General features: G+C 35.9%; 2 protein-coding genes and 1 non-coding gene across 3 annotated transcripts; all 3 read right to left on the reverse strand.

Annotated features, from left to right (window-relative positions):
- Positions 1-3,506: 3,506 nt before the first annotated feature.
- Positions 3,507-3,613, reverse strand: LOC125586547. Its single transcript, XR_007323084.1, has one exon. It is a non-coding gene; the product is annotated as a small nucleolar RNA R71 (small nucleolar RNA).
- Positions 3,614-11,751: 8,138 nt separating this feature from the next.
- On the reverse strand, positions 11,752-14,252 carry LOC106436455 (protein C2-DOMAIN ABA-RELATED 1). Its single transcript, XM_013877422.3, has 3 exons — positions 14,009-14,252; positions 12,346-12,441; positions 11,752-12,250 (listed from the first exon to the last, which is right to left on the reverse strand). Exons 1-3 carry the CDS (start codon positions 14,117-14,119, stop codon positions 11,951-11,953), a joined length of 507 nt encoding a protein of 168 aa, XP_013732876.1. The 5' UTR covers positions 14,120-14,252; the 3' UTR covers positions 11,752-11,950.
- Positions 14,253-20,032: 5,780 nt separating this feature from the next.
- Positions 20,033-21,431, reverse strand: LOC106436450 (protein C2-DOMAIN ABA-RELATED 1). Its single transcript, XM_013877418.3, has 3 exons — positions 21,185-21,431; positions 20,736-20,831; positions 20,033-20,642 (listed from the first exon to the last, which is right to left on the reverse strand). Exons 1-3 carry the CDS (start codon positions 21,293-21,295, stop codon positions 20,343-20,345), a joined length of 507 nt encoding a protein of 168 aa, XP_013732872.1. The 5' UTR covers positions 21,296-21,431; the 3' UTR covers positions 20,033-20,342.
- Between the last annotated feature and the right edge of the window lie 4,165 nt (positions 21,432-25,596).

Below are 25,596 nucleotides of genomic sequence, written 5' to 3' on the forward strand. Positions count from 1 at the left end.
AATAAAGTTAAAATGTAACTTTTAGTAAGAGAAAACAACTAAAACTTAGGTACATTACAAAAAATTTGAAATTATCTGCCGACAAAAAAAAAAATTTGAAATTATCATGGGGGCAAGTGCCACATCTTGCTATACGTAGATTCGGCACTACTTACAGACTTTTCTTTCTGTTAATTTCTTTGAAACTCATCGTTTTAGAAGCACAAAAATGATAACCTAAAACAATTGCATATCTTAGGACATCTTCAACTCCACTCTATTCTCCACTTTAAAATAGAATTTAGAGTAAAAATGTTTCAATAGTACTCTATTTTTCATTCTATAATAGAATAAAAAAATAAGTTTACTCTATATATAAAGTAAGTTGTTGTTTTTTTTGTTTATCACTATATTTTTATTCTAAAATATAGTACCTTTACAGTATATCACAACTCTATTATAAAATTACTCTATTTTATAATTAAAAATAGGATGAACTATTGGAAATGGTTCACCATATAACAAAACATAGGGATAGGGTGAACCATCAATGAAGTCTCAATAATGAAGTCTTCTAACAGCATCATTAATCGTAAAAATACTAAAGAAGTAAATTAAAAACATATTTTATTTTTCTTATTATATCACGTAGAAACTAATAACGAATAACCATCAAGTTGACGTAGTCAGTATTTTTACATTTTTACACGTGAGCTACGTTGCATGGAAGCTTCGTCGGACGTCTGTTTTCCGCGTCAGAACCGGAATCGAAACCTTGTGGAAGCTTACGGAATCTCGATTCCAAAACGTTTCCAAAATATTCTCTTTAAAAACATGTTGGAAGCTTATGATTCCATTTTGGAATCACGCTTCCGTTCTTTAAAAAAAATACAATATCATATATCAATAAAAAAATATAATCATAGTTTTTAATTTATATAAAATCCAAATTTTAATAGTAATGAATATAGAGAATATAAATATATAAATATATAAATACTAAAATTAATACTATAAATTATCTTTATGTATTGAGGTTTTTATTAAACATATATCATATATTAAAATATATTGTGTCAATTATTTATGAAGTATTAAAAACAATTAATATAATAATTTCTTTTAAACTTAATTTATGTGTATCTTCATAGTTTTAATATGAAATCATTTCAAAATTATTATAAATGAATAAATATTTTATTTTAAATTTATATTACATAATTCTTAGTCTTAATTTTGTTAAAAATTCTTATATTTTAATATGTACATATATGTATATATATATATACATATGGATATACGCTTCCAACACGTACCTACTTTCTAATTTTTTTTTTAAATCTCGCTTCTGCGCTTCCATACGCTTCCGCTTCCACGCTTCCATACGCTTCCGCTTCCACGTATGATATCTTGCATATTTCCATTATCTTATCCATTCATCCATGTGCATTTTGATCATATAGACTAGGATTTAGACATGTTTAGGTTATATTTTGCATACATGAGTCTCTATCAGGTGTTGGAGTGCCACATGGAGTTCTTGGGGCTATTTGGATGCATTTGGAGCTCAAAGGAGGTGAAATATATGATCATTGGACGAGCAGAGCAGGGGAGCGAGGTTCCGCAGCGACGTCATGAGGTCGCTCCAAAGCACCTCTCAGAGCGACCTAGCTGGAGCGACCCCGTGAAGTCGCTCGCCATATTCACCCAGTGAAGCGACTTGCCCAGAACGACGCGCCGAGGTCGCTCGCATCTCACACCCCTCTCGGAGCGACCTCCCAAAGCGACACCCCGAGGTCGCTCGCGTCTCTATGGCGAAACGACACGAAGCGAAGCCCGGAGCGACCTCTCAGAGCGACCCACTGAGGTCGCTTCCGAAGGCCAGAGCGACCTCTCGGAGCGACATGCCGAGGTCGCTCCGCGTCTGTTGTTGGGTCGATTTTCTATTTTACTTAAGGGCCTTTTGGTCATTTCATGATGCACGTTTTTATTTTCTAAACCTATGTTTTAATACTCTGTAAGCCACCAGGAGGCAGATTATCTTTTGATCTATTGAGAAATACACAAAAACTCTCTGGAGAAGTTCATCTCTTGGATTTTGATTGTTATGTTCTTGTGTTATTGTTGATTTCTTATCTATTTCTCTACATGATTAATCTGAAATCCAATATGGGTTTAAGAGGAATCATGGAGATTAGTGAGTAATCACCTTTTGAATTCATGGGTTAGGGAGATTAAGGGTGATTAGGTTAGTTCTAGGATGTTTTAGTGTAGGTCATTCTTGTTCCTTGCTAGTAGAGTATTCCTAATGCATCTTCTAAGTTGGCCACTCAAAAGTTGATCAATAGGCATTTCCCACCCGAAAGGTGTTTGATGAAATGCCTGAGACAACTCTCCTAGGCTTTTAGTATACTTTGCCAAAGACATTTGTTGTTAAAGGTGCTAAGATAGCTAATAGACTTGTTAGTAATGATTACTTTCATATTATTCAACCAAAGACATTTGATGTTTGAGATATGTTAGCAAATGAGCATTTATCTAGACATAGAGCTTGCTTAGAATTGTGTCTAGGCTTAAGGTTGATAGTTTGATTGATCATTTGCCATCCTTAGTTCGATACTTGATCACCCAAGGTCTAATCCCTATGCCCATGAGTTCTCTTTTCCCTTAGTCAAGAAAGTATCATTTTGTTATTGCTTTCTAGTATTAGTAGTAGTTTAAAACCCATCTAAATCATTGGTTGCACTTAGATTAAGTGAGTACTTGCATTCTCAGTGCTTTGATATCCCTCAGAACTGGTTCGACAATCTTTTATACTACAACATTTGTCTTAGGAGCCTTGAAAACTCCTAATATCAAATTGGCGCCGTTGCCAAATTCTGAGTAGATTTAAACATTGAGATTTAGTCACTTGCTTTAGGCTAAGTCATTTTAATTTTGTTTTGTTACTGATTCTTCTTCTTCACCTACCTTTCACTTTCAGGTGTATGAACTTGAGGAGCAGAGGTCCATCAAACCTAGTTCCAATAGTAGCAGACATCAGAGCTTTCGAGAGGGAGTGTGCTAGAGCTAGAAGAGAAGAAGAACAACAAGCCCACTTGCAGAGATTGGATATTGATATGGCAGATCCACCGCAAGGGGCAGAACACCAACCGCGGGTAGCTCGACCCATTGGTACTTATGACCGGCCCAACATTCTTGGTCATAGACTAGGAATCCGAGCACCGGCTGTGGCAGCCAACAACTTTGAGGTCAAGTCAGGACTCCTCAACGTGATCGAGAACAACAAATATCATGGCTTGGCTTTAGAGGACCCATTCGATCACTTGGACAGGTTCGACAGCTACTGTGGGTTGTCAAAAACCAATGGTGTGTCAGAGGATGCCTTAAAGCTGAAGTTATTCCCTTTCTCTTTGGGGGATAAGGCACGTCAGTGGGAGAAGTCTCTACCCAGCGACTCTATCACTACTTGGGATGAGTGCAAGAGAGCATTATTGGAGAAATTCTTCTCATCCTCAAGAACTGCTAAGCTGAGAAATGAGATCTCCAGTTTCCAACAGAAGAACTTGGAAGGCTTCAGTGAAGCCTGGGAGAGATTCAAGGGCTACCAAGCTCAATGCCCACACCATGGTTTCTCTAAGGAGAGCTTACTGAGCACATTCTACCGTGGTGCTCTTCCTAAGTACAGGGCCAGACTGGATACAGCTAGCAATGGGTTCTTCTTGGGGAGAACTGAGGAAGATGCAGACGAGCTTGTTGACAACATGGTAAAGAGTGATGCAGTCTACAGTGGAGACCACGACAGAAACAGTCGAACAGATGATAAGCAGACGAGGAAGGAGTTGAAAGCTCTACAGGATAAGATAGACATCCTCCTTGCTGATAAAGCCACACAAGAGCAGCTGCACTTTGTTGGTAACCCAAGCCAAGAGACACCACCTGTTGTCCATGAGGTTGAGGGTTTGGAAGGTCAGGAAGAGTTGTGTTTCATCAACAACAATGGTAGCTGGTACAAAAAAGAGCCTAACTTTCAGTACAACAACTACCAGCAGAAATCCTATCCCAACAACCAACAAAGTGGTTATCCGCCTCGAAACAACCAGCAAGGCAGCTATCAACCTCAGCAAAACCCCTCATCTGGTTCCTCTGCTCCTCAAGAGAGCAGCACTGACACCCTCCTGAAACAAATCTTGGAGTCTCAGACTAGAAGTGAGAAGCATGTTGGTTATGAGTTGAAGAACCTTCATTCCAAGATTGATGGGAGCTACAATGAGCTCAACAACAAGTTCTCACATCTTGCTTCTACAGTCAAGAATTTAGAGAATCAGTTTGCTTCCATGAACACTCACCAGACTCGCCAGCAAGGATCTCTACCTGGAAAATCTGACCAAAACCCCAAGGAGGCCAAAGCTATCACCCTTAGGAGTGGTAAGCAGTTACCTCCTACAACCCTCACCAGGGATGCTGAGAAACTAGGTGAGGAGGTGGCCATCAACTTAGATGATGAAGTGGTGATTGTTGATGAGAAAATCAATGATGAAATCTTGGAGAAGATTGTGGAAGCCAAGGGTAAAGGAAAGGTTGGGGAAGAGAAGAAAACAGTGAAGGATGGTGAAGTTCTTGCTCCAGCAAGTGAAAATTCTTTTGTTCCTCCTCCCTATGAACCCAAACTACCATTCCCTGGTAGATTCAAGAGGCACCTGCTAGAGAAGTACAAGGCTTTGTTTGACAAGCAAATGAGTGAAGCTCAGGTTGCAATGCCCATCATTGATGCTTTCATGTTGATTCCTCAATACAACAAGTTCCTGAAAGATGTTGTAGCTGCAAAGAAAAAGGAAATGGAAAGCATGATGATTCTTACCCATGAGTGTAGTGCCATCATCCAAAGGCTCGATGTTCCAGAGAAGTTAGAGGATCCAGGATGCTTCACACTACCTTGTGCTCTTGGACCTATGATATTTGAGAAATGTCTCTGCGATTTGGGAGCTAGTGTCAGCGTGATGCCTTTGTCTGTTGCAAAGAAACTTGGATTCACTCAGTACAAGAAGTGTAAACTCTCTCTGGTGTTAGCTGATCGTTCAGTGAAGTACCTTGTGGGCATCTTAAAGGACCTACCTGTGAAGATTAGAAAATATGAGGTACCTACAGATTTTGTGGTGCTTGAGATGGGTGAGGAGGCTCAAGACCCATTGATTCTTGGAAGGCCATTCTTAGCTATAGCAGGAGCAATTGTTAAGGTGAAAGAGGGCACGATTGATCTCCATTTGGGTAAAGGGCATGTTCTCCACTTTGACATCAAGGAGAAAATGAAGAAACCAACTGTGTTCGGGCAAGCCTTCTACATTGAAGAGACGGGCACTCTTACTGATGAGTACCTTGAAGAGTTACCACCTGAGGACGACGAGGAGGGAGCATCTCCCTCTACTCATTCTCCATAGAAGGTAACCCACTACTTTCCCTTGTATATACCATTTCGTTTTTGCATATTAGTTTTCTCTTTTTGGGTATCTCTCTCTCCTTGACAACACAGAGACTGTATCATTTAAGTTTGGGGGAGGTACTAAGTATTTGATCACGTTTGCTTTGATGATTTTGAGTCTCATGCATTGCATTATACATATATATTTGCATTAAAAAAAAAAATTCATTTACTTTGCATCATTGGCATTTCTAGGAGAGTCTAGAGCATATAGGTTGCATTTACTTGCATTGGGAGCAATGATTTGAAATGCCTTGTAAAGAACATTACTTTGCACCTGAATAGCTTATGCACCTCTCAAAAACACTTGTATGCTTCGAGCCTTGAAGACTCTTCCTGAAACTTGTTGATTGCTGAAACTCAGTCTTTGAAGCCAACTACAACCTTATTTGAACTGAACGAATTTAATGCTTCTTGCTCATGGTCCCTTGTGTACTGAGTCATGGCTATACACACTTGAGTTGTCACATCCTTTATGCCAATCTTATTTTGACAAACTCTAGTGGTAGACCACTCCCAAAACCTTTTCCTTCTTTTAAGCTTTCATTGTTTGATGAGTGAGGCCTTCTTCGGAAAGTCTTACATGTGCATAATGTTGAGAGTATCGGGAACGACAATGCTTTATCTTCATTCTTGCTAGATTGGACACTCTATTGTCTAGCTATAGGTGGGGGGTGAGAGTTGTGATTATGATTTGGGAGCAATGAAAAAGGAAAAGAAATGACTCTTTGTGTTTAAGTGAATTGTCTTATTGGAATAAGTAGAAAAACCTCTAGCTCAAGTTATGAAAAGTCTTGGCCCCCATCTAAAAAAAAAAAAAAAAAAAAAGAAATAAAATATAAAAAGAAAAGAAGAAGAAAGAAAAAGGGGGCTAGCAAAGTTGTTAGGAGCTAAGTAATGTTTTGAGGTTGTGGAAAATCCCTTGTAGATTTCAAAGAAAAGGAGTTAAAGTTCTTAGGATCTTTTGGTGAGAGATGTGAGTTGAGTTTGACATTTGGGAATGATTGTGTAATTGTATGATTGGGAAAAGGGTAGAACAATGGAGATTGAGCATTGTATGCATGAGTTGATCCCTTTCTTAGATATATTATGTGCAATGTCAAGGCTACTTGTTTCGAGAGTAAACCACCTTAAAGATTTTATGTTTCGAACCTCTTGAATCACTGAATAAAAGCCTTCCCTCACCCAACCAAATGACTTGGACCAACTTACCATTTGCAAGAATTCACCTGATGTTTTGTGCTTAATGAATGTGAGAGTTGGTTGATTTGAATGTGCGGATGCTTGATGATGAGTGTAAGGGCAAAAAGAGTTGAGATAGGCCTAGAGAAGCTAGAGTGTAATAAGAGAGTGTGCTCATGCTGGATTAGATGTTGAATCGAGTACTAGTTGTGTTTCTTTTGGCTATGAGCTCCCACCTTCAAACCTCTCTCCCTATGAGTTCTAGAAAATTCACTTGTGGACAAGTAAAAGAACAAATTTGGGGGAGTTGATATCTTGCATATTTCCATTATCTTATCCATTCATCCATGTGCATTTTGATCATATAGACTAGGATTTAGCCATGTTTAGGTTACATTTTGTATACATGAGTCTCTATCAGGTGTTGGAGTGCCACATGGAGTTCTTGGGGCTATTTGGATGCATTTGGAGCTCAAAGGAGGTGAAATATGTGATCATTGGACGAGCAGAGCAGGGGAGCGAGGTTCCGCAGCGACGTCATGAGGTCGCTCCAAAGCACCTCTCAGAGCGACCTAGCTGGAGCGACCCCGTGAAGTCGCTCGCCATATTCACCCAGTGAAGCGACTTGCCCAGAGCGACGCGCCGAGGTCGCTCGCATCTCACACCCCTCTCGGAGCGACCTCCCAAAGCGACACCCCGAGGTCGCTCGCGTCTCTATGGCGAGACGACACGAAGCGATGCCCGGAGCGACCTCTCAGAGCGACCCACTGAGGTCGCTCCCGAAGGCCAGAGCGACCTCTCGGAGCGACATGCCGAGGTCGCTCCGCGTCTGTTGTTGGGTCGATTTTCTATTTTACTTAAGGGCCTTTTGGTCATTTCATGATGCACGTTTTTATTTTCTAAACCTATGTTTTAATACTCTGTAAGCCACCAGGAGGCAGATTATCTTTTGATCTATTGAGAAATACACAAAAACTCTCTGGAGAAGTTCATCTCTTGGATTTTGATTGTTATGTTCTTGTGTTATTGTTGATTTCTTATCTATTTCTCTACATGATTAATCTGAAATCCAATATGGGTTTAAGAGGAATCATGGAGATTAGTGAGTAATCACCTTTTGAATTCATGGGTTAGGGAGATTAAGGGTGATTAGGTTAGTTCTAGGATGTTTTAGTGTAGGTCATTCTTGTTCCTTTTCCTAATGCATCTTCTGAGTTGGCCACTCAAAAGTTGATCAATAGGCATTTCCCACCCGAAAGGTGTTTGATGAAATGCCTGAGACAACTCTCCTAGGCTTTTAGTATACTTTGCCAAAGACATTTGTTGTTAAAGGTGCTAAGATAGCTAAAAGACTTGTTAGTAATGATTACTTTCATATTATTCAACCAAAGACATTTGATGTTTGAGATATGTTAGCAAATGAACATTTATCTAGACATAGAGCTTGATTAGAATTGTGTCTAGGCTGAAGGTTGATAGTTTGATTGATCATTTGCCATCCTTAGTTTGATCACCCAAGGTCTAATCCCTATGCCCATGAGTTCTCTTTTCCCTTAGACAAGAAAGTATCATTTTGTTATTGCTTTCTAGTATTAGTAGTAGTTTAAAACTCATCTAAATCATTGGTTGCACTTAGATTAAGTGAGTACTTGCATTCTCAGTGCTTTGATATCCCTCAGAACTGGTTCGACAATCTTTTATACTACAACATTTGTCTTAAGAGCCTTGAAAACTCCTAATATCAACGTACCCGCTTTTGTTTCCATGTAACATAGCACGTGAGCAGTATATCATAAGACAAATAGAATAACGAATTAAAAAAATATGTGGCTGCTTAATTAACCAAGTAGAAACTAAGTGCTGAAAAGCCAATTAATATTCTCCGAAAATTTAGTCAAAAATGTTTTTTGTAAATCAAATAAAAAAAACTGAATATGTGGGAGGATTTACATATAATTTAAACATATATTGTTTCTAAATTTTCGGATATGTGAATTTTCGGATACAGCTGTGTAGGCCAAGCCCCCCAAAACACATTATATGTATCATTTCAAAGTCTGCGTCAAATTAAATACACTTCTCAAAATAGAGACGATCTAAAATGTATTACTCTCTTGGTTGTGGTTTACGCAGGTTGCATCACTACCAAAGAGCTGGTAACTGTTATGCTTTCTCTAGAACAAAACCCAAGACATGATCAACGAGGTTGACGCAGATGGAAATAGTACCATCGATTTTCTTGAGTTCCTGAACCTAATGGCTAAGAAGATGAAGGACACTGTGGTACGACCAGGGAAGACCAACTGACGAATGAGAAGCTGATGGAGAGCTCAGGAAGTGAGATGGAGACTGAACTAGATGAATCAGATGAGGATGGGCGTATTGAACCTATACCAGGTGATAGAGGTGAATCCGAACAGGAGATCCACAGTTCAGAGACAACCAGCAACGAACCAGATCAGCTATTCAACTTCTGGACAGGACCAACGACCAGAGCCAGAACTAAAGCCCATCAGAAGGCTATTCAGCACTTAGTTCATGTCGTGAGGCAGAAGGAAGAGATGAAGGCCGAGAGAGAAGGCCGAGAGAGAAGATAAACCAGCCTGTTGGTTTAATGTGTTTTTAACTTGGAATTGATTTAAACCAATTTTGGGTAGGATTAGGATTTTAAATACCGATTTCAATTAGGATTAGGATTTTAAACCAATTTCAATTAGGATGAGGATTTAACCGAACCATTCTGGTTAGGTTAGGGTAGTTAGGTTGGCGCTTCTTCGCCTTATATTAATTATTGTTGCCGCTTTTGGTTAAAGAACACATAACTTTTATCAAAGAAACCTTAAGCAGATTGCTTGTCTCGTTCCAGTGCTATTTCTGTTCAGCCTAAGAACATTGAACTTTCACATAAGGTAGAGTGATCTATCGTGATCCATCTCAGACACTACACAGGGTTATCCTGCGTCTAGAGAGTAGCTAAGCATCTTTAGAGTCTTTCCATAACTCTGAAGAGAAGTTCCATCGATCAGGAGTGTTCATAACCTCGCTGATCAACCCTCTAACTATACCATCCAAGAGATCCTAGCAGAATAGCTTATCAGGGACGCACCAAGTGGTATCAGAACCAGGTTCCAAGAGGTTGCTGAGGAATGGAAAAGGATTGCAATACTGGGTATTTGATCCAGGAGATGATCATGGTTCTATCATCTTACAAGACTTGGATTTGAGGACAAATCCTTTTAAAGGGAGAGACTATGGTGCGATCCTGATCAGGTTCAAACTTAAGGGATGGGATCCAATGAATGGGCTAGCAAATACACTGATCAAATCTTGGCTGAATGGGCAGTTTCAAGGTCTCATTCGAATGATTTATGAAGTTGTGGATAGAGAGAGAATGAGAACTCTTGATACAGCCTTGCAACAACTTGAACAAGAAGGATTAAACCATTAGATCAAACCAGGAGCAGAGAAGCTGATTAAACTAGGAGCAGAGAAGCTGATCATTGTTTCAGATGGAGCCTGTTTGGTGAGCAACAAAGAAGAGATGAAAAGCAATGCACCTGAACTCAAGCTGAGCTTTAGAGACCTCAATTATCTTCCTAATATGCATGGAAAACAAGGAAAACACGTCAGGAAGGAGATGGATTGGGTTAGATTTGAAGTTGGCGAAATAAAGCTTTTTCGGCCTATAAAGAGAGTTGCAACCAGAAGCTTGATCCACTTTATCTCTTGCTGGACCAACAGGACATGGAGGATCTAAAGAACTTTAGGAGACACTCCAAGATCAAGTCGTGGCCAAGAAGAAACCAAAGAAGAACCAGCTTGTTGGTTAATTTCTTATTTGTAACTCAAAACCGATGTAAACCAAGTTTTAATAGGATTAGGATTAGACCAAGTAATAAACCAATTTCGAATTGGATTAGGATTATAATTAAACTAAACCATTCTGGTTTAGGATTAGGGTATGTTAGTCGTTTTCTATTTATCATTGTATACAGCTGAGAAATCAATCAATAGACATTTTTTTATCATCTTCTTTGTTTTGAGTTTTCTCTCAATTCTGCTGGTGTGTAATATCCAGCTTGGGTTCTCTGATTTGGTGTGTCATATCCGGACCAGAAGCCTTGAAGTATCAGGAGGCAAGACATCTCTCTTGTGTCCCACATCAATCCACACGCCTTGATACAGATAGAGTCTTCGATTCTCTGTTTGCAAGGATTATCAAAGCATTTACCCACCTGCAAGATATCCATGGAGTTACAGCCTATCCAGGGCCGTACCACACTGACTCATAGTAAGAGCTTAAGCATTTAGGGTTTTCGACAAAGACCAGAACAGTTTCATCTCCGCTGCTGTGCTACGCCATGTGATGACTAATTGGTGAGAAGCCAACTGATGATGAAGTGGAAGAGATGATCTGTGAAGCTGATGGAGATGGAGATGGTCAGATAAACTATGAAGAGTTTGTCAAGATTATTGTAGCTAAGTGATGGATGATGATGATCTTTATTATCTGCTTACTGCTTCTAGAAGCTTAACCAAGATACATTTGCATGACTGGTTTAGAAATGGGTTTTAAAAAAGACTGAGATTATTTGTGTAATCTCCTCTTTTGTTCATTGTTCTGACACAATCTATCTATCTCCTCTTTTGTTCATTGTTTGTGTAAGTCTACATATAGACAACTCTTGTTTTTTTTTTTTTTTTTTTTTTTGATCAAATAGACAACTCTTGTAAACATATTAAGATTAAGGAGAATAAAACTTCCCTCTTCGATTCTCTTCTCTCTTTAAATTCTCTCTCTCTATCTCATCTCAGATGTTGCATTTTATCTAAATTAGTTACTCTATTCTTCATCTTAAACTCCTAATACTCAAATTCTAACAATTATCTCTAATACAGTGGAACTCGTCATAAACTTAATAATAAAAATATTCTATTGATCATTATCACAATAGGATCCCTAAACTTTGTATGCACAAGAACACATAGAAACTTGAGAGGGTAAGAAATAATGTTGCAAGATTCTTTGTCCGATATAAACTTTGCCATGTTTAAGTTCCAATGATAAATTTAACAGCTCACAGAGGTTTGATTAGTTGAATCGTAGCCAATTCAAGCAAACGAGAGAGGAATATAACTAAGTATCCAAATGTTACACTTACTAAGTCAGTCCTCATGGACTTGCACACTTTTTGGACTCAAAAAGAACAAAAGAAAAGAGAGCTTATTGCATAACCAGTTATTCTTCAATGGCTAATTAAACCATATATGCCAAGGGATAAGGATCGGATTGGAATGACATGAAGTGACTTAAACACCCCTTGAACCGGGGACATCGATCCACTCGAGCTGTAGCTCAACCTCTCCGGTTTCTACGTTCTGGAGCCTGATGAACATATTCTGAACAAGCTTGCCTTGGTTCCACACAATGTGGCTCTCTTCAGACAGACAGTTTTGTCTGTTAGGCTGTATCTTCATTATTATGGTTCCATGGGGAAGTCCTCCTTGGATCTTATGGCGAAACTTAATGGCTTCAAGATATGGAGCAATGCTAAACTCTGCTTCTCCCATCTTATCATCCGCAGAGAGCAAGTCCTTATCGTAAACCGTCTGCGTCATAAGCAAGAATGTTTGATTTCTCTAGTGAAACTAGCTTATCCGATTTAACGGTCAATCGAAATAAAACGTAAATAAGGATCACTTACAAGTTTAACAGGGAGATTTGGATCAGTCACAGAAAGAGTCAAATCATCGTTCCACTCTGGGTTTACACTTTGTTTGACCACGTGGGTTTTCAGCTTCTGTGTCAAGTGAGCAAAGTTTAAAAATATTTGCAATTAACTCATGAAGTAAAAAAGAATCAAGAACTATCAAAAGGCTTTATCAGGAAAACATATTTAAAAGAATACATATCACACATTATCATTCAAATATTTCGTCGTGGAAACAGAGCATTGATGTTGACAGAAAGAAGAGAGATTGATGGAGTCAAGAGTAAAAGAGTACCAATATTCCAATTTATCACATGGTAAAAGGACCACAAATATGAACACAGTCTTAACTTTTTCTTTTTGCACAGAAAAAGTAAAGAAAAAAAAGATAAAAATAGCACTAAATCAAGTTTTTGTTCTCAGACTAGCACTCAAGGTCAAAAGTTACAAAAATAGCACTTAATGTTTTATCAAAAGTCACAAACTTAGAGTTTAGAGTTAAAGGGTGGGGTTTAAGATTTAGGGTTTAGGGTTTAGAGTTTAGGGTTTAGGGTTTAGAGTTTATGGTTTAGGGTTTAGGGTTTATAGTTTAAGGTTTAGAGTTTATGGTTTAGAGTTGAGAAATGAGGTTTTGGGATAAGATTTCAAATTTTGAAAAATAAAAAAATTAAAATTTTCAAAAAATAAAATGCTATTTTGGTCATTTTAGTTTTTGAGTGCTATTTTTGTGATATAAACTTAGAAATGTGCTATTTTGGAGATTTACCCAAAAGAAAATCACATGCGTCCTTCTCCATTTAACTCATCAATTTTTAATTAATCAACACTAGCAAAGAAGAAAGATATCCAAATGTTTAACCACTAATTTAGATTAGGTTAAGACAATAAACACCATTAATTCACAACTCTTCGAACATATACTTAAAAGGTAAAACTTCAAGAATCAAAAAGACTTCTCGTCAAGATCATGGCTTCAAGACCGACATCATTATTCTAGAGAGACTCCAAGTCCCTTAAAAATAAAATTTTCTTTTTTAATAAAACAAACCACTAAATATGAATCTTCTGTCTTTTAAATTTCTTAGAGCATCTCCAACCCAAGACTTCATTTTAAGAGAGTAAAACTTCAAAATGAGAATCTGAAGGAACCATGAATTTTCAAAAAAATCTTTAAAAATTTATTTATTTGCATTATAATCTCTCATATTAACAAAAATTACTAATATTTATGAAAGAAATTTGAAATTTTACTATTCATAACCTCAAAATTTGAAGATCTGAAATTGGATTGGAATGACACAAAACCTCAAAATTTGAGGATTTGAGATTGGGTTGGAGATGCTCTTAGAGTCGTGCATATATCTGTCGACGAAGAAACAGTGTCTACTCTATTCTTTATTTTCAATTTTTATTAACTAGGGGCTCAGTGCAGAGACCCCATGAAATGGCCTTTAACACCTTAAATCTCTGTTCTTGGTGAGATTATGTTGAAGATATATAACATCAAGAATAAGTGATCCGCTGTCAAATATCGAAAGACCCAGTTGAGTTTTCACTACACAGATTTTTTAGTAATAAACACTTCTGCTTCGAAACAGATTCAGACAAAGATACTAAAAGTGAAATACAAAGAGGCAAAAAATAGATTCTTTTTTACCTTGTTTCCGAAGTGAAAAACGATGTAAGGATCGCTGCTTGCGATATCTCTGATGGCGAGGTTCACACCTCTCTTCACATGAATTCTGAGAAGACCCAATAGATTCTCCATTCTTTCTTCTTTCTTCTTTCTTCTTTCTTCTTTCTTGAACTCTCGAGTGAGTACGAAACTGTGATGAGGTTTTGTATTTTATATAAAGGCTGAGAGACAGAGAGACTAGTCTCATTTGGCATGCGAATCAATAAGATTATTATATTATTTATTATTGACGTAAACAAAAGTAACAAGAAATTGAGCATAAATTTTCAACATGTTCCATATCATATATGCCCAAATGTCATTTGTTATTTTTTATTATTATTATAGTTTCGTAGAAATTTTCTACAATTTTATTTTACCCCGTTTTGTATTATTTGTCTTCTGTTTTATTAAAAGGCAAACATTTAATCTCAAAACATATTATTTTCATAAAAATTTCACATCATCTATTGAATTTTGGAAAACAAACATATATACTTTAGTGCATTAGTTTTTGTAAATAAAATCTCAAAAATACGTACTTTTAAAAAAAATTAGGATGAAAAATAGAATATAAAAAAATCATTATAATTTTTTATAATATAACTGAAATATGTTTTACTTTTTCAGTTTATATTCATATAAATTTACATAATTTAGTTTAATAATACAAAATAATATAATATTTTCAAATTTTTATGATAACTAGTTTAATCTAAAGTTATATATTTATTTTTAAGTATTATAAATATATACCTTTAGATTAGATTTTAATGATAACTAGATTAAACTTTTTTAAAAATTTTAAAAAATTCATAATTTTGTGTTGATGACATGGTATACTATCTTTTTTTATGAGTAGAATAGCATATTTTTATTATCGATAGTATAAAATTTTGAAAAAAACTTGTTAAGATAGATATATGTATACCTACATAAGTTAGCTAAAGCCTAAAGTTAATCTCTTATAAATGTAAAAAACATTTTGAGTCATATTTTTAGAATGTGGGATAACATTCACTCACGGGCGGAAACTAAGGAACAAAAAAGTGGTTAATATTATCACGTTTTTGTAAATATTATCCCTTGCATTGTCCATTTATGCATGATATATATATTTATCACAAAAGTAGATATAGCAAATGAATCGAATGTAACTCTGTAGTTAATAATATCGTTAAACGTAAAAATAGAATGAGCTTAATATCCTGATTCGCTGGTGGCTAGAGTTTTGAAGGGAATATACTACGGAATGAGTTCGCCTTTATGAACAATCTCTGTAAACAGTCCATCATATGTGTGGACTAATATCTCAGCAGCACGGAAAGTATTATTATTGGTAATTAGACATAAAGTACATTCAGGATATGAGGTTAAGTTGTGGGAGGATCCTTGGATCCCGACAACACTAGCTAGACCAGTACGCCCCTTGGCCCCAGCGCTCCATCCAAACATGAGAGTCAGTGATCTCATTGACCAAGATACGAAGGAATGGAATGTTCGCTTATTGGAGAACTATGTTGACCTTGCTGATATACCTTACATAAGGAGTCAAGCCATAAGCACCACTCACCGTCGGGATATATTTTGCTGGAACTATACTAAAAATGGACAGTATACAGTCAAATCAGGATATTGGGTAGCTCGGAACTTACTAAAGGTTGATGAAGAGAAGGAGGTTCTGGAACCTAGTATATCAAAGCTTCACGCCTTTGATTGGAAGGCAAAAGCTCCTCAAAAGATTTGTCATCTTATTTGGCAATTGATAACTGGTTATGTGGCAATAACGAGGAATCTGGTACGACGTAACATGAGATGCGATAATTACTGTCCACGATGTGGAGAGCCAAAAGAATCTGTAACTCATGCAATCTTTGAATGCCCACCAGCTTTACAAGCTTGGTCTCTCTCAGCAACACCAACAAGTCAAGATGTCTTTTCTCTTCCGAGCATATATGCTATTATGGATTATCTCTTCTGGAGGAAGAACAATATTGTTGAACCAGAATTAGACAGGGATCCATATCCATGGATAATTTGGTACCTTTGTAAGGTCAGAAATGATAAACTCTTTAGGGGAATTGACAGGGATCCTTTGCAGCTAGTCCGCTATGCAGAGAGTGAGTGTCAAGCCTGGTTTAATGCAAATGAGACAATACATGCAGCTCCACAAGCCTTCAGTACTGAAGAATATCAAGTCTTTAAGCTTGGGTAATATATGTATGGTAGATGGGTCTTAGACATCTACTGCACAGTTTAGTGGATATGGATGGGTCAGGCTTGATAGCTTGGGAAATGTTCAACTTATGGGGACACAGAATTATATTCGTAGAGAGTCTGCCTTACATTCGGAGATGGAAGCACTAAGATGGGCGATGGAAAGTATGCTCCAGCATTCGAATTGTCAAAGTTTTGGAACAGACTGCAAGGATTTGATTGCAATGATCAATGACCCCCATGCTTGGCCGAGCTTTGCGACAGAACTGGAGAAGATATAGACTCTCAAGACATGCTTTCCGGATTTTACGATTGCTCATATTCCGCGAGCGCGGAACCATATTTCAGATTTCTTAGCTAGGACTGCGAGATCTTTCCATAGGTCTCTCTATTTCATTGGTTGTTCTATACCGGTCTGGTTACCTAGACAACCTCAAGTTTGAGTAATAGAATAGCATTTCGATGAAAAAAAATGTAAAAACAGACTGAAATTGTATTTCTACACTAAAAAGTATTATTTGATATACAAATGAATAAAATTAGAGAAATGGCCTCAAATAGCCATATATCAAACCTATAACAAAATAGGTTTCATTTAATATGATCAATTACCATGTTACTCCCCCAAATACTTTAATTACATAATTTTAAAAAATTAAAATTAGAGAAATGGCCTCTCTCGACGCCGTCATCTTTCACGGCGTAGTCTCTACACCCTCGTCATCTTCGACGATCTCTGTCAGCTCCGTCTTCAATTACACCATCATCAGATCCAACATTGTCCATCATCTTCGACGAAACAAGTTTCATGTATCTTTTTCTTGTCATTGTTATCGTCAAACGTAACTCTAATCCATCGATGATTGCTTTCAATTTTCAGTTATTACTATATTATTGATTACTTTTCAGTTCAAAGTTATATATTAATGATCCATAGACAATCCTTTTCTTAAAAGTTTATCACGATCATTACTATATCGGTGCTTAATTTGATGGAACTTTGTGATTTAAGGATCAGTTAGATTTGATTGTGTTGTTTTGATTGTTTTTCAAATTGATTTGGAAACTTTAGTCCATGGTTTATGATATTGATCATGAACAGTCCCTGATTCTATCATGATCATGAACAGTCTATGAGTTTGAGTTAGGGGCGTTGTCTTTGAAATTTTTGCGGAAATGATCTCAATCATAGGCTCTGCTTGATTTGGATTGTCTGTTTTATTGATTTGGAAGCTTTCATTCATGTTTTATCATGACCTTTGTTTGTTGTAGATTAACGTTTTTTCATTATACATAGAAGTGAAGCTCATCAAGGTGAAAAGCTTATACCTTTCACCTTCTAAACTCGCAACCATCCTCTGTTTGGAACATAGTATCTCTGAAACAAAAGTGTTTTTGCTATTTGTTAGTCTGATGATTTATCTATGTTTCCCATGAAAAGCTCTTTGCTTTTTAAGCTCTCGAGAATCAACAGTCCATGTTTCTAACAATTGCAATTTACTTTGGCTTCCTAAATTATTAAGTTATTGTTTTACGTGTTGGCCTTTTTGCTTTGACAGTTTTGGAAGATTTACCTCAAATTTAGGATATCCATCCAGAAAAATCCTTACACGCTTTTCGAATTGTTTTGGAAGATTTAGTTCAATCTCTAATTCACAGTTAGTTGATGTTTTTGAGATTTGGTTTTGATCTTTTTAATAGGTTTTCAGAAGATGGTTTAGATTTATTGTGATGTGTAGAATGAAGTTCAAAAGAAACTTTTCAACGAGAAATCTATATGGATAAGAATATGACTGCATCGTTTATTCATTTATAAAAATAACTTCAAATTGAAGATTTGCTCAAGATTGCTTCTAAAGATTTCCATATTCAAAAGGAAGATATAACTTTAGCTATGGAATTTCTTTGGAGGTGAGAAGAATGGTTAAAAATGTTCTCTCAATCTCCATAGGAAGCAACATTCTCGTTTCTTCTGTTCATTTTGGAAGTGACATTCATCCAAGCAACATTTGTGTTGACGATGCTTGTGAGATATATAATAGTCAAAGCAGATATTTTACAAAATTTGTGTGGAAAATAATAGGTAAATCTTTTATCTGCATTTTCTCTTTTTGAACTATCATGATAGATCTCCTAAATATGTACAAACCCTTCCAAATCAGTCTGAAATTAGCTAGCATACAAAGAAAGATGAAAACCATTTTTTTGCCTTCTTTTTTTATACTAGTCTAGAATTTATCTCGTTACAAAAAATCACGTGAAGTGTTTGCATATTTTAACCGTTATGTTGAACTTATAGTATAATTTTAGTAACTTGGTTTAATTTTGTTATGTATCACTGTTGTGATATTATCTTTGAATCCACAAGAGAAGATAGGTTCAGTGGATGTAATTAATCACTTGATGTGCAAAAAAGAGCCAAACCCCATTGGAAGGAAGAAGTGAGAGTAAAGCTCGGGCAAGAAATGGATGTAAAACTCATCTTTTTCAGTCCTTTTTAGGACAATTGCTACACAAATACAAATCTAAGTTTATACAAGTTGTAAAGAATATAGCATATTATCAATGATCTTGGTGCATGAATAAAGATAGTTACTTTAGTCTCAAAGGTAAAAACGAAGCGCGTTAACCATACACGCCCCCAACTTTTCCTCTCTAACCCTAAGGCTCGTGACTCTGCCGATTCAGCTCCGCTAGCCACTCCGGTGCCTCTCGGCGCTGCGAGAGGGCTATTTCCGACCCCGTCATACACGCCCCTAACTTTTCCTCTCTAACCCTAAGGCTCGTGACTCCGCCGATTCAGCTTCGCTAGCCACTCCGGTGCCTCTCGGCGCTGCGAGAGGGCCATTTCCGACCCCGTCATATCCAAGCTACCTCTCCTGTGTGGGTTCTGTTGGTAAAAGGTATCCGCTGCTGGCCGTCGTACACGTTTCTGCAGATTCGTTTACAGCTAGTGTACAATGTGAGTTTGATTTGAGTCTTGGCTCCTTTAGCGACTAGGCCGGCTCTCTGAATTCTCTTTCTGGTGAGCATGTCTCCTCTCCCGACATCTAGGTCATCCTGACGGCTTGGTTACCAAACGTCGCTTTAGGCCATATCACTCCAAGGTTATCCGGGTGTGCTCCGCCTAAGCTAGAAGTCTCGGGACTTCAGACTTTGATGTGGATTTGTTTCCACTGAGTCAAGATTAGGCATTCTTTGCTAGTGAGTGATGCTTTAGTTAGCTCATCTTCCTCCTTGGGTGATTGATTAGGTGTTGCTTATGAGTCATTGTTCGATTAGGTTTTATCGAGTATAGCAGAGGACATTTTTAGATTCTTGTAGTTTTGGGTTGTACTTTGCGGCTGGAGAAGGTAGTAAGACCCGGGAGGTGGTGATGCTGCCCCTTTCTCTTAACCGGCTTAGAGGATGAGTGCGGTTAGGTTAGTTGAGCGTTATTAAGCACCTGTGGTTAGTGTTGTCCTAACTTTGCTCGAATTTGGTTTCGGTTCTTGCCCAGCTCAGATTTTGAGGTGGGTTCTTGAGCGGGCTTGTCTATGTTTCTATGAGGAAGTTAATTATTCAGGCAGCCAGATGAAACAGCTTCCTGCTCGTGTCGTGCTCTTGATCTCTAGTCTTCTGGTCTCTTCATCCTTGCCTATTTCGGTTTGATCTCCCACCTGGCTTATCAAGATTATATTGTTCTCTGTTATCTTGTTTGCTTCCAAGCAGAATGGCTTCAGTTTCTATCGTGTTTAATTACATATTTTAAAAAACTTTTGCCGTGTAATCAAGTCTAGAAGTTATACAGTTTGTTTTAAACATCTTATAAACTTTAACATTCATTTTCGTAATGATATTTACAATTTAGCAAAAAACAAAGCTAAGAAAATATATCAGAAATGATAAAAACTATTTTGAGATCCTTCACAGACCAGTTGTAGACCAAACCGGAGTTCTATGGCCCTCTGCTGCCCAAATTCTTTAAATCAAATTTTGGGTCTATAAAAACTTTTTCTTACAAAGAATCAATTAAGACTTAAAATAGGAAGAAAAACTAATAAAAATGTGGGGTTCTGTGCATTTGCACTATCAGCACACGTCCTAAGCGGGGTCTGACTTAAATACCCCTTGAACCGGGGATATCGATCCACTCGAGCTGTATCTCGACTTCTCCACATTCCACGTGCTGAAGCCTAAGGAACATATTCTGAACAAGTTTGCCTTGGTTCCACACAATATGACTCTCTTCAGACAAACAATTTTGTCTGCTCGGTTGTATCTTCATTATTATCGTCCCATCGGGAAGTCCTCCTTCGAGCGTATGGCGGAATTTAATGGCTTCAAGATATTGAGCAATGTTAAACTCAGCTTCACCCATCTTGTCATCAGCCGAGAGCACGTCATAGTCATAAACCATCTGTGTGAATAATTAACAACCAAGAATGCTTAATTTCTAGTAAAGTCCGGTAATTTAACCTTCATGCTAACCAAAAATGTAAGAATCACTTACAAGTTTAACAGGGAGATTTGGATCGGTCACAGAAAGCGTTAAATGGTCGTTCCACTCGGGGTTAAGACTGTGTTTCACCACGCGTGTTTTAAGCTTCTGCATCAAATCAGAAGGACAAAATTAAGAATGCTTTTGATTGATCATAAGGCGAGGTCATGATTTTCAACCGTATTATGGTGGAACCAGAAGATTTGTGATGGAGGAAACGAAGAAAGAAAAATTGGTGACTTAGAGTAAAAGATTACGAAAATACCAATAAATCATTGTTTCAAAAAAAAAAAAAAAAAAAAAACCAATAAATCATATGGTACAAGAACCAACAAATATGAACATGAACTTAATTAAGTCTTCTTGTCCAATTACTTTTATGCAGCTATCTTTACAAGTTATGTTGGAACAGATGCATCACAAGATTTATTTAGAAATGGCATCATAATCGAGTATTTTACCTGTTTTCCTGAGTGAACGACGACGTAAGGATCACTGCTTGAGATATCTCTAATGGCGAGATTCACACCTCTTTTCACATGAATTCTGAGAAGTCCCAATAGATTCTCCATTGTTTTTTTCTGTTCAACAGCAAACTTTTTTTTTCTGTGATTAAACTTGTCTCTCGAGTTGGTATATATAGCGGCTTCAGAAGAGCGACGGAAGTATCGTCTGGTTTACACATCAATAAGAGACAAATTATTCTATTAATTATTCATTGTCGTAAGGAATATGGAAACTATTTTATTAGTCAGCCTTTCGCCACCTCTGACTTTGTCTATATTGACGGTCTATGTTGGACAAAAAGACAATATTATTATTATTATTATAATCATATACTATGACAATAGCCATTAATCGTTTTATTAATGTGATAGGGGCGGAATTTAGCGACGCGTAATGCCCGATTACAATTACTAAAATTTGGTTTAATTACCATAAATATCTCTAAATGCACTTGGGCAAATACTTTTTTTATGCTACATATTATTTGGTCAACCTTACCCAAAATAATTTTGTATCTCCTTCTTTTGTGTAAATCAATTCATTCATGAGATCAAAACACAATCCTGAATCTTGGATAGTATATTCTTCTTTTGGTTATTACACACCGTATGTCGGATTTTACTTGTGTACTTTACTAGAACTGCAAATTTTGTTTAAAAATTTACCCTTGTCACACATATCTCTTGTTGTATAAATTATAAATAAAAGTACAACATTTTGTTTGTACAATAAATTTGTAATTATAAATAACAGTACAACATTTTGTTTGTATAATAAATTTGTAATATATTTTATAACTCATCAAAAGTACAAAAACAAATAATGATTTATAAACTATATCTCTATAAATATATATGTATACTAGGTGATAACCTGCGCCCTGCGCGATTTAAAAGTATTATAACTTTTAATATGTAGACATAATAAAAGTTAAAGTCATAGTAAGAAAAATATATGTAAGAAAGTACGGGTTATACCTAAAAATTTTAGTATGTCAATATAAATTTATATGCGATGGACTTTAAAATTAAATTGTATATTTGTTTGCATAAAGATAAATTATAAATATAAGATTAAATGAAACATAAGCAAAAGTCTAATAAAATATAAAAGAAACAATGTATCAAAAAATAAAAGAAAATGAAAAATAGAGACAAAATAACTGCTGTCAATAATGTCTTCAGAAGTCTTCGTTTGCAATCCTATTATGAGCAATAGCAAAAAGATCATCTTGAGAAATTAAAAACATTATTTAACAAAATATGTGAATGCATGTATTACATCAATCGTAAAGCATCAATTTCTGGAACACCAGTGGGATCGAAGACAATTTTGGAAAACCCATCAATGTAAGTAACCTTCTTAAGTCGGCCTTATTATGAAAGATAAAAAATATTAGCAAGATATACATATAATATCAGCTCCAAAAGATTTATTATATACAATAAATACAATAGATTACCTTGTCTCCAATTTATTTGCCAACACTGTAAAACACATAATACTATGTCTGCATCTATAGAATTCCATAAATCATTGAAAACATGAGCAAGTGCACCATGAGCGACACACTTAATGACGATGTTACGGTAAAAAAAAAGGGGATCAAACCATGTGATACTATACAAGTTCTGGTCACGCAAACTTTATTTCACAAATATTTTCCGATCGATTAAGGTAAGTATTTCAATTCTTCAAATTTTGTTTCCTTGAATACGTTAACATTCTCATTTTTCTTTTCTATAATATATTCGATTCCGTGATTAATTCAATTGTGTTTCCTTTTAAATTTGAAGCATTAAGTTTTGGGAATAAAAAAGGGATTTTCGATGACTTGAATCTAAAAGATCATAAAACGATTTGAAGCTCATATTAGTTTTTCAAAACATTATGATAAACATGGATTACTTGTTGCAAGATTAGATATGAACATCAATACATGCTATGATATTTTATTACAAATCGGCATATCAAACTAAAATAACCAATTCAAACCGTAAAGAACTTAGTTGTACGAAGTTTAAAGAATCAATTATTTACTCAAGCGTAAATGACTTAAAACACACGTATATTTTATTGCCTTATTTAAATAAACTACTTCCAAGTTTTCGAACAAACAATAAAGTCTCTCTTTGAATGGTAATAATATGTTGCCTTAGTTAAATCCCCGTTTTTTTTAAATCCGAGTGTAATGTTGATCGAAAATCTTATAGTATAATGTAATGACCAGTGGCATTTGTTTGTAATTATTCTAGTTGAGAAAGGACTTTTAAAAAAATGAGGTGAGAGTGCATGTGGTGATGACACCTAGAAAATGGCACACATGTAATAAACACATGAAGCCAAAGTTATTTTTTATCAATGCTCCTCAAATAATAAAAAAAGGATATATACTCGTTATTTTATCTTTTACTTTCTCGTTGACTGATATATGGTTGACAAGTCAATGAATAAACTAAGAATATTTCAAGACTAAGGCAACAATATAGCATACTAGGAGGGTGTCTGCGATTCACGCGGAATATTATTTTATTATTTTAAAGATGATTTTTGGATGATGTGATTATGTGGTCAGTATTTATTGTGAATATCATTATTTGATATTTTATTATGTTATGTAATAGTAGTAGCTAATAAGTTAATATATTATGTGTTTGTCTTTACAATAATGTGTTGTTGTATGTATAATGCTCAATAACTTTGTCTTTAACCATTTGTTGATTCTAAGATCAACAGCGACAAATTGTATTTTAGTTTTTTCACATATTTAAACATTACTCTTTTAAAATGTTTTTTACACTTTTCCCCATATTTTGACCTTGAGCCGTCACCATCTATGTATTTCGTTTACCTCTCCGGTGTGCAGTGCTTCTCACCATCACTGGAAAAAGACTCACCTCCGTGCTCTTCTTTTCCTCACCTTTTTTTTGGGGAGATTATTTGGTATTTGTTATAGATCAGGCATATTAGTTCCATGTTGTGTGGTTATTTCTTACGGCGTTGTATGTTATTTCGGTCAATATTGGTCATTTTTTTCTTTCGATTTTGGCTAAGATTAGAAACTACATCTCGTTGGGTTGGGTCAGAGTTTAGTTGTCATTGATGTTGTTTTCCTCGTCGCTGGTTTGTCATCGATAGTCTCTGCTTGTCTTGGTTTTCAAGATCTGGTTTTTGGTGATCTGATTTCTATGTTCTTTTTTCATAGCTCGAGGATGGCTCCACGGTTCGTTGATTTAATTTTGTCTCTTTTTATCTCTTTGTTCTCTCATCGCGTTGCACCTTTCATCGCTGATCACGTCTCTGGTGGCTCTCCCTTTCGCCAAATTTGCTACTCCAGGTCTGGATAGTGTGTTTCTTTGTGTATGCTTTGTGCGCTTGGAAGGTTGTTTATGGTCTCAATTTTAAGCTTTGGTTTCTCGGTGGTTGGCTTTCATTCTCCCACACTCAGATTGTTTATATTCTTCTCATGCATCCATTGGTGTAGGTGTGCAGAGCTAGTCTTTTGGAGCTTTGGTTTCTTCTATTCAGAATTTTGTGGTTCTGCGCTATCATGGGCGCCTTGTATGTACTTGTTTAGTTTGTGAAGTGCTTCTTATCTATTAGCTGGTAGTTGTGCAGCCAGTGCTTTAGACATGCGTCTTTTTGTTTTGTGGTGACTTTGTTCTTCCGATGATTTTTCTTTTTCTGACCAATTTTTTTGGTTTTTTGTGCTGGTGCTTAATCGTGATCTTTTGTGTTTTGGGGATTGCTTTATCTCATATTTTATCTTTTTACATTTATCTGACATTTTCTTGTTCTAGCCAAGACATTCTATGCTAAGATGAGATAGATTAGTCTTTTTCGTTGATCTTTTTTCAACTCTAAACTTTTATTGAGTTAGTATTACTATGATATTTTGTTTTTTCTTTGTGATTTTGGAAGTTTTATGTTTAGATTATGTATTTCACTCTAATTTCTTTTTATTAGTTTGGTCATTTTATATTTTTAATAGTTAAATAAATATATAATTTGTAAATTAAATAATAGAAAATGGTAAAAAAATAATAAAATAACAAAAATTATGTTATTTTTAGTTATTAATAAATTAAATATGTACAATTTATTTATATTGTTTTATTTATTTATTTATTCATATTGAATTTTAGTAAACAATAAAATAAACTTCATACGATAATAATTAGTGCAAAAAAGGTTAGATAGTACACAATTAGAAAGTAATTGGCCAAATTGCAATAATCGCAAAAGTCCCCTGCCACTTGTCAGAAAAAAGAAAAAAACTAACTTTATATATATAGATAGGACAAGTTATTGACTATATACCAAATAATAAGACATTATATTATGAAATACGTAGTATTATATAGAT

This window comes from Brassica napus, chromosome C4 (genome assembly GCF_020379485.1).
Source record: "Brassica napus cultivar Da-Ae chromosome C4, Da-Ae, whole genome shotgun sequence".
Lineage (NCBI taxonomy): Eukaryota > Viridiplantae > Streptophyta > Magnoliopsida > Brassicales > Brassicaceae > Brassica > Brassica napus.

Excerpts from the sequence above, each read along its gene's own strand:
- LOC106436455 (XM_013877422.3), bottom strand. The coding sequence starts at position 14,119 with ATGGAGAATCTATTGGGTCTTCTCAGAATTCATGTGAAGAGAGGTGTG. Across the intron at positions 12,442-14,008 it reads TTTTTCACTTCGGAAACAAG|AAGCTGAAAACCCACGTGGT; the intron begins GTAAAAAAGAAT and ends CACTTGACACAG. Across the intron at positions 12,251-12,345 it reads CAAATCTCCCTGTTAAACTT|ACGGTTTACGATAAGGACTT; the intron begins GTAAGTGATCCT and ends CTTATGACGCAG.
- LOC106436450 (XM_013877418.3), bottom strand. The coding sequence starts at position 21,295 with ATGGAGAATCTATTGGGACTTCTCAGAATTCATGTGAAAAGAGGTGTG. Across the intron at positions 20,832-21,184 it reads TCGTTCACTCAGGAAAACAG|AAGCTTAAAACACGCGTGGT; the intron begins GTAAAATACTCG and ends GATTTGATGCAG. Across the intron at positions 20,643-20,735 it reads CAAATCTCCCTGTTAAACTT|ATGGTTTATGACTATGACGT; the intron begins GTAAGTGATTCT and ends TTATTCACACAG.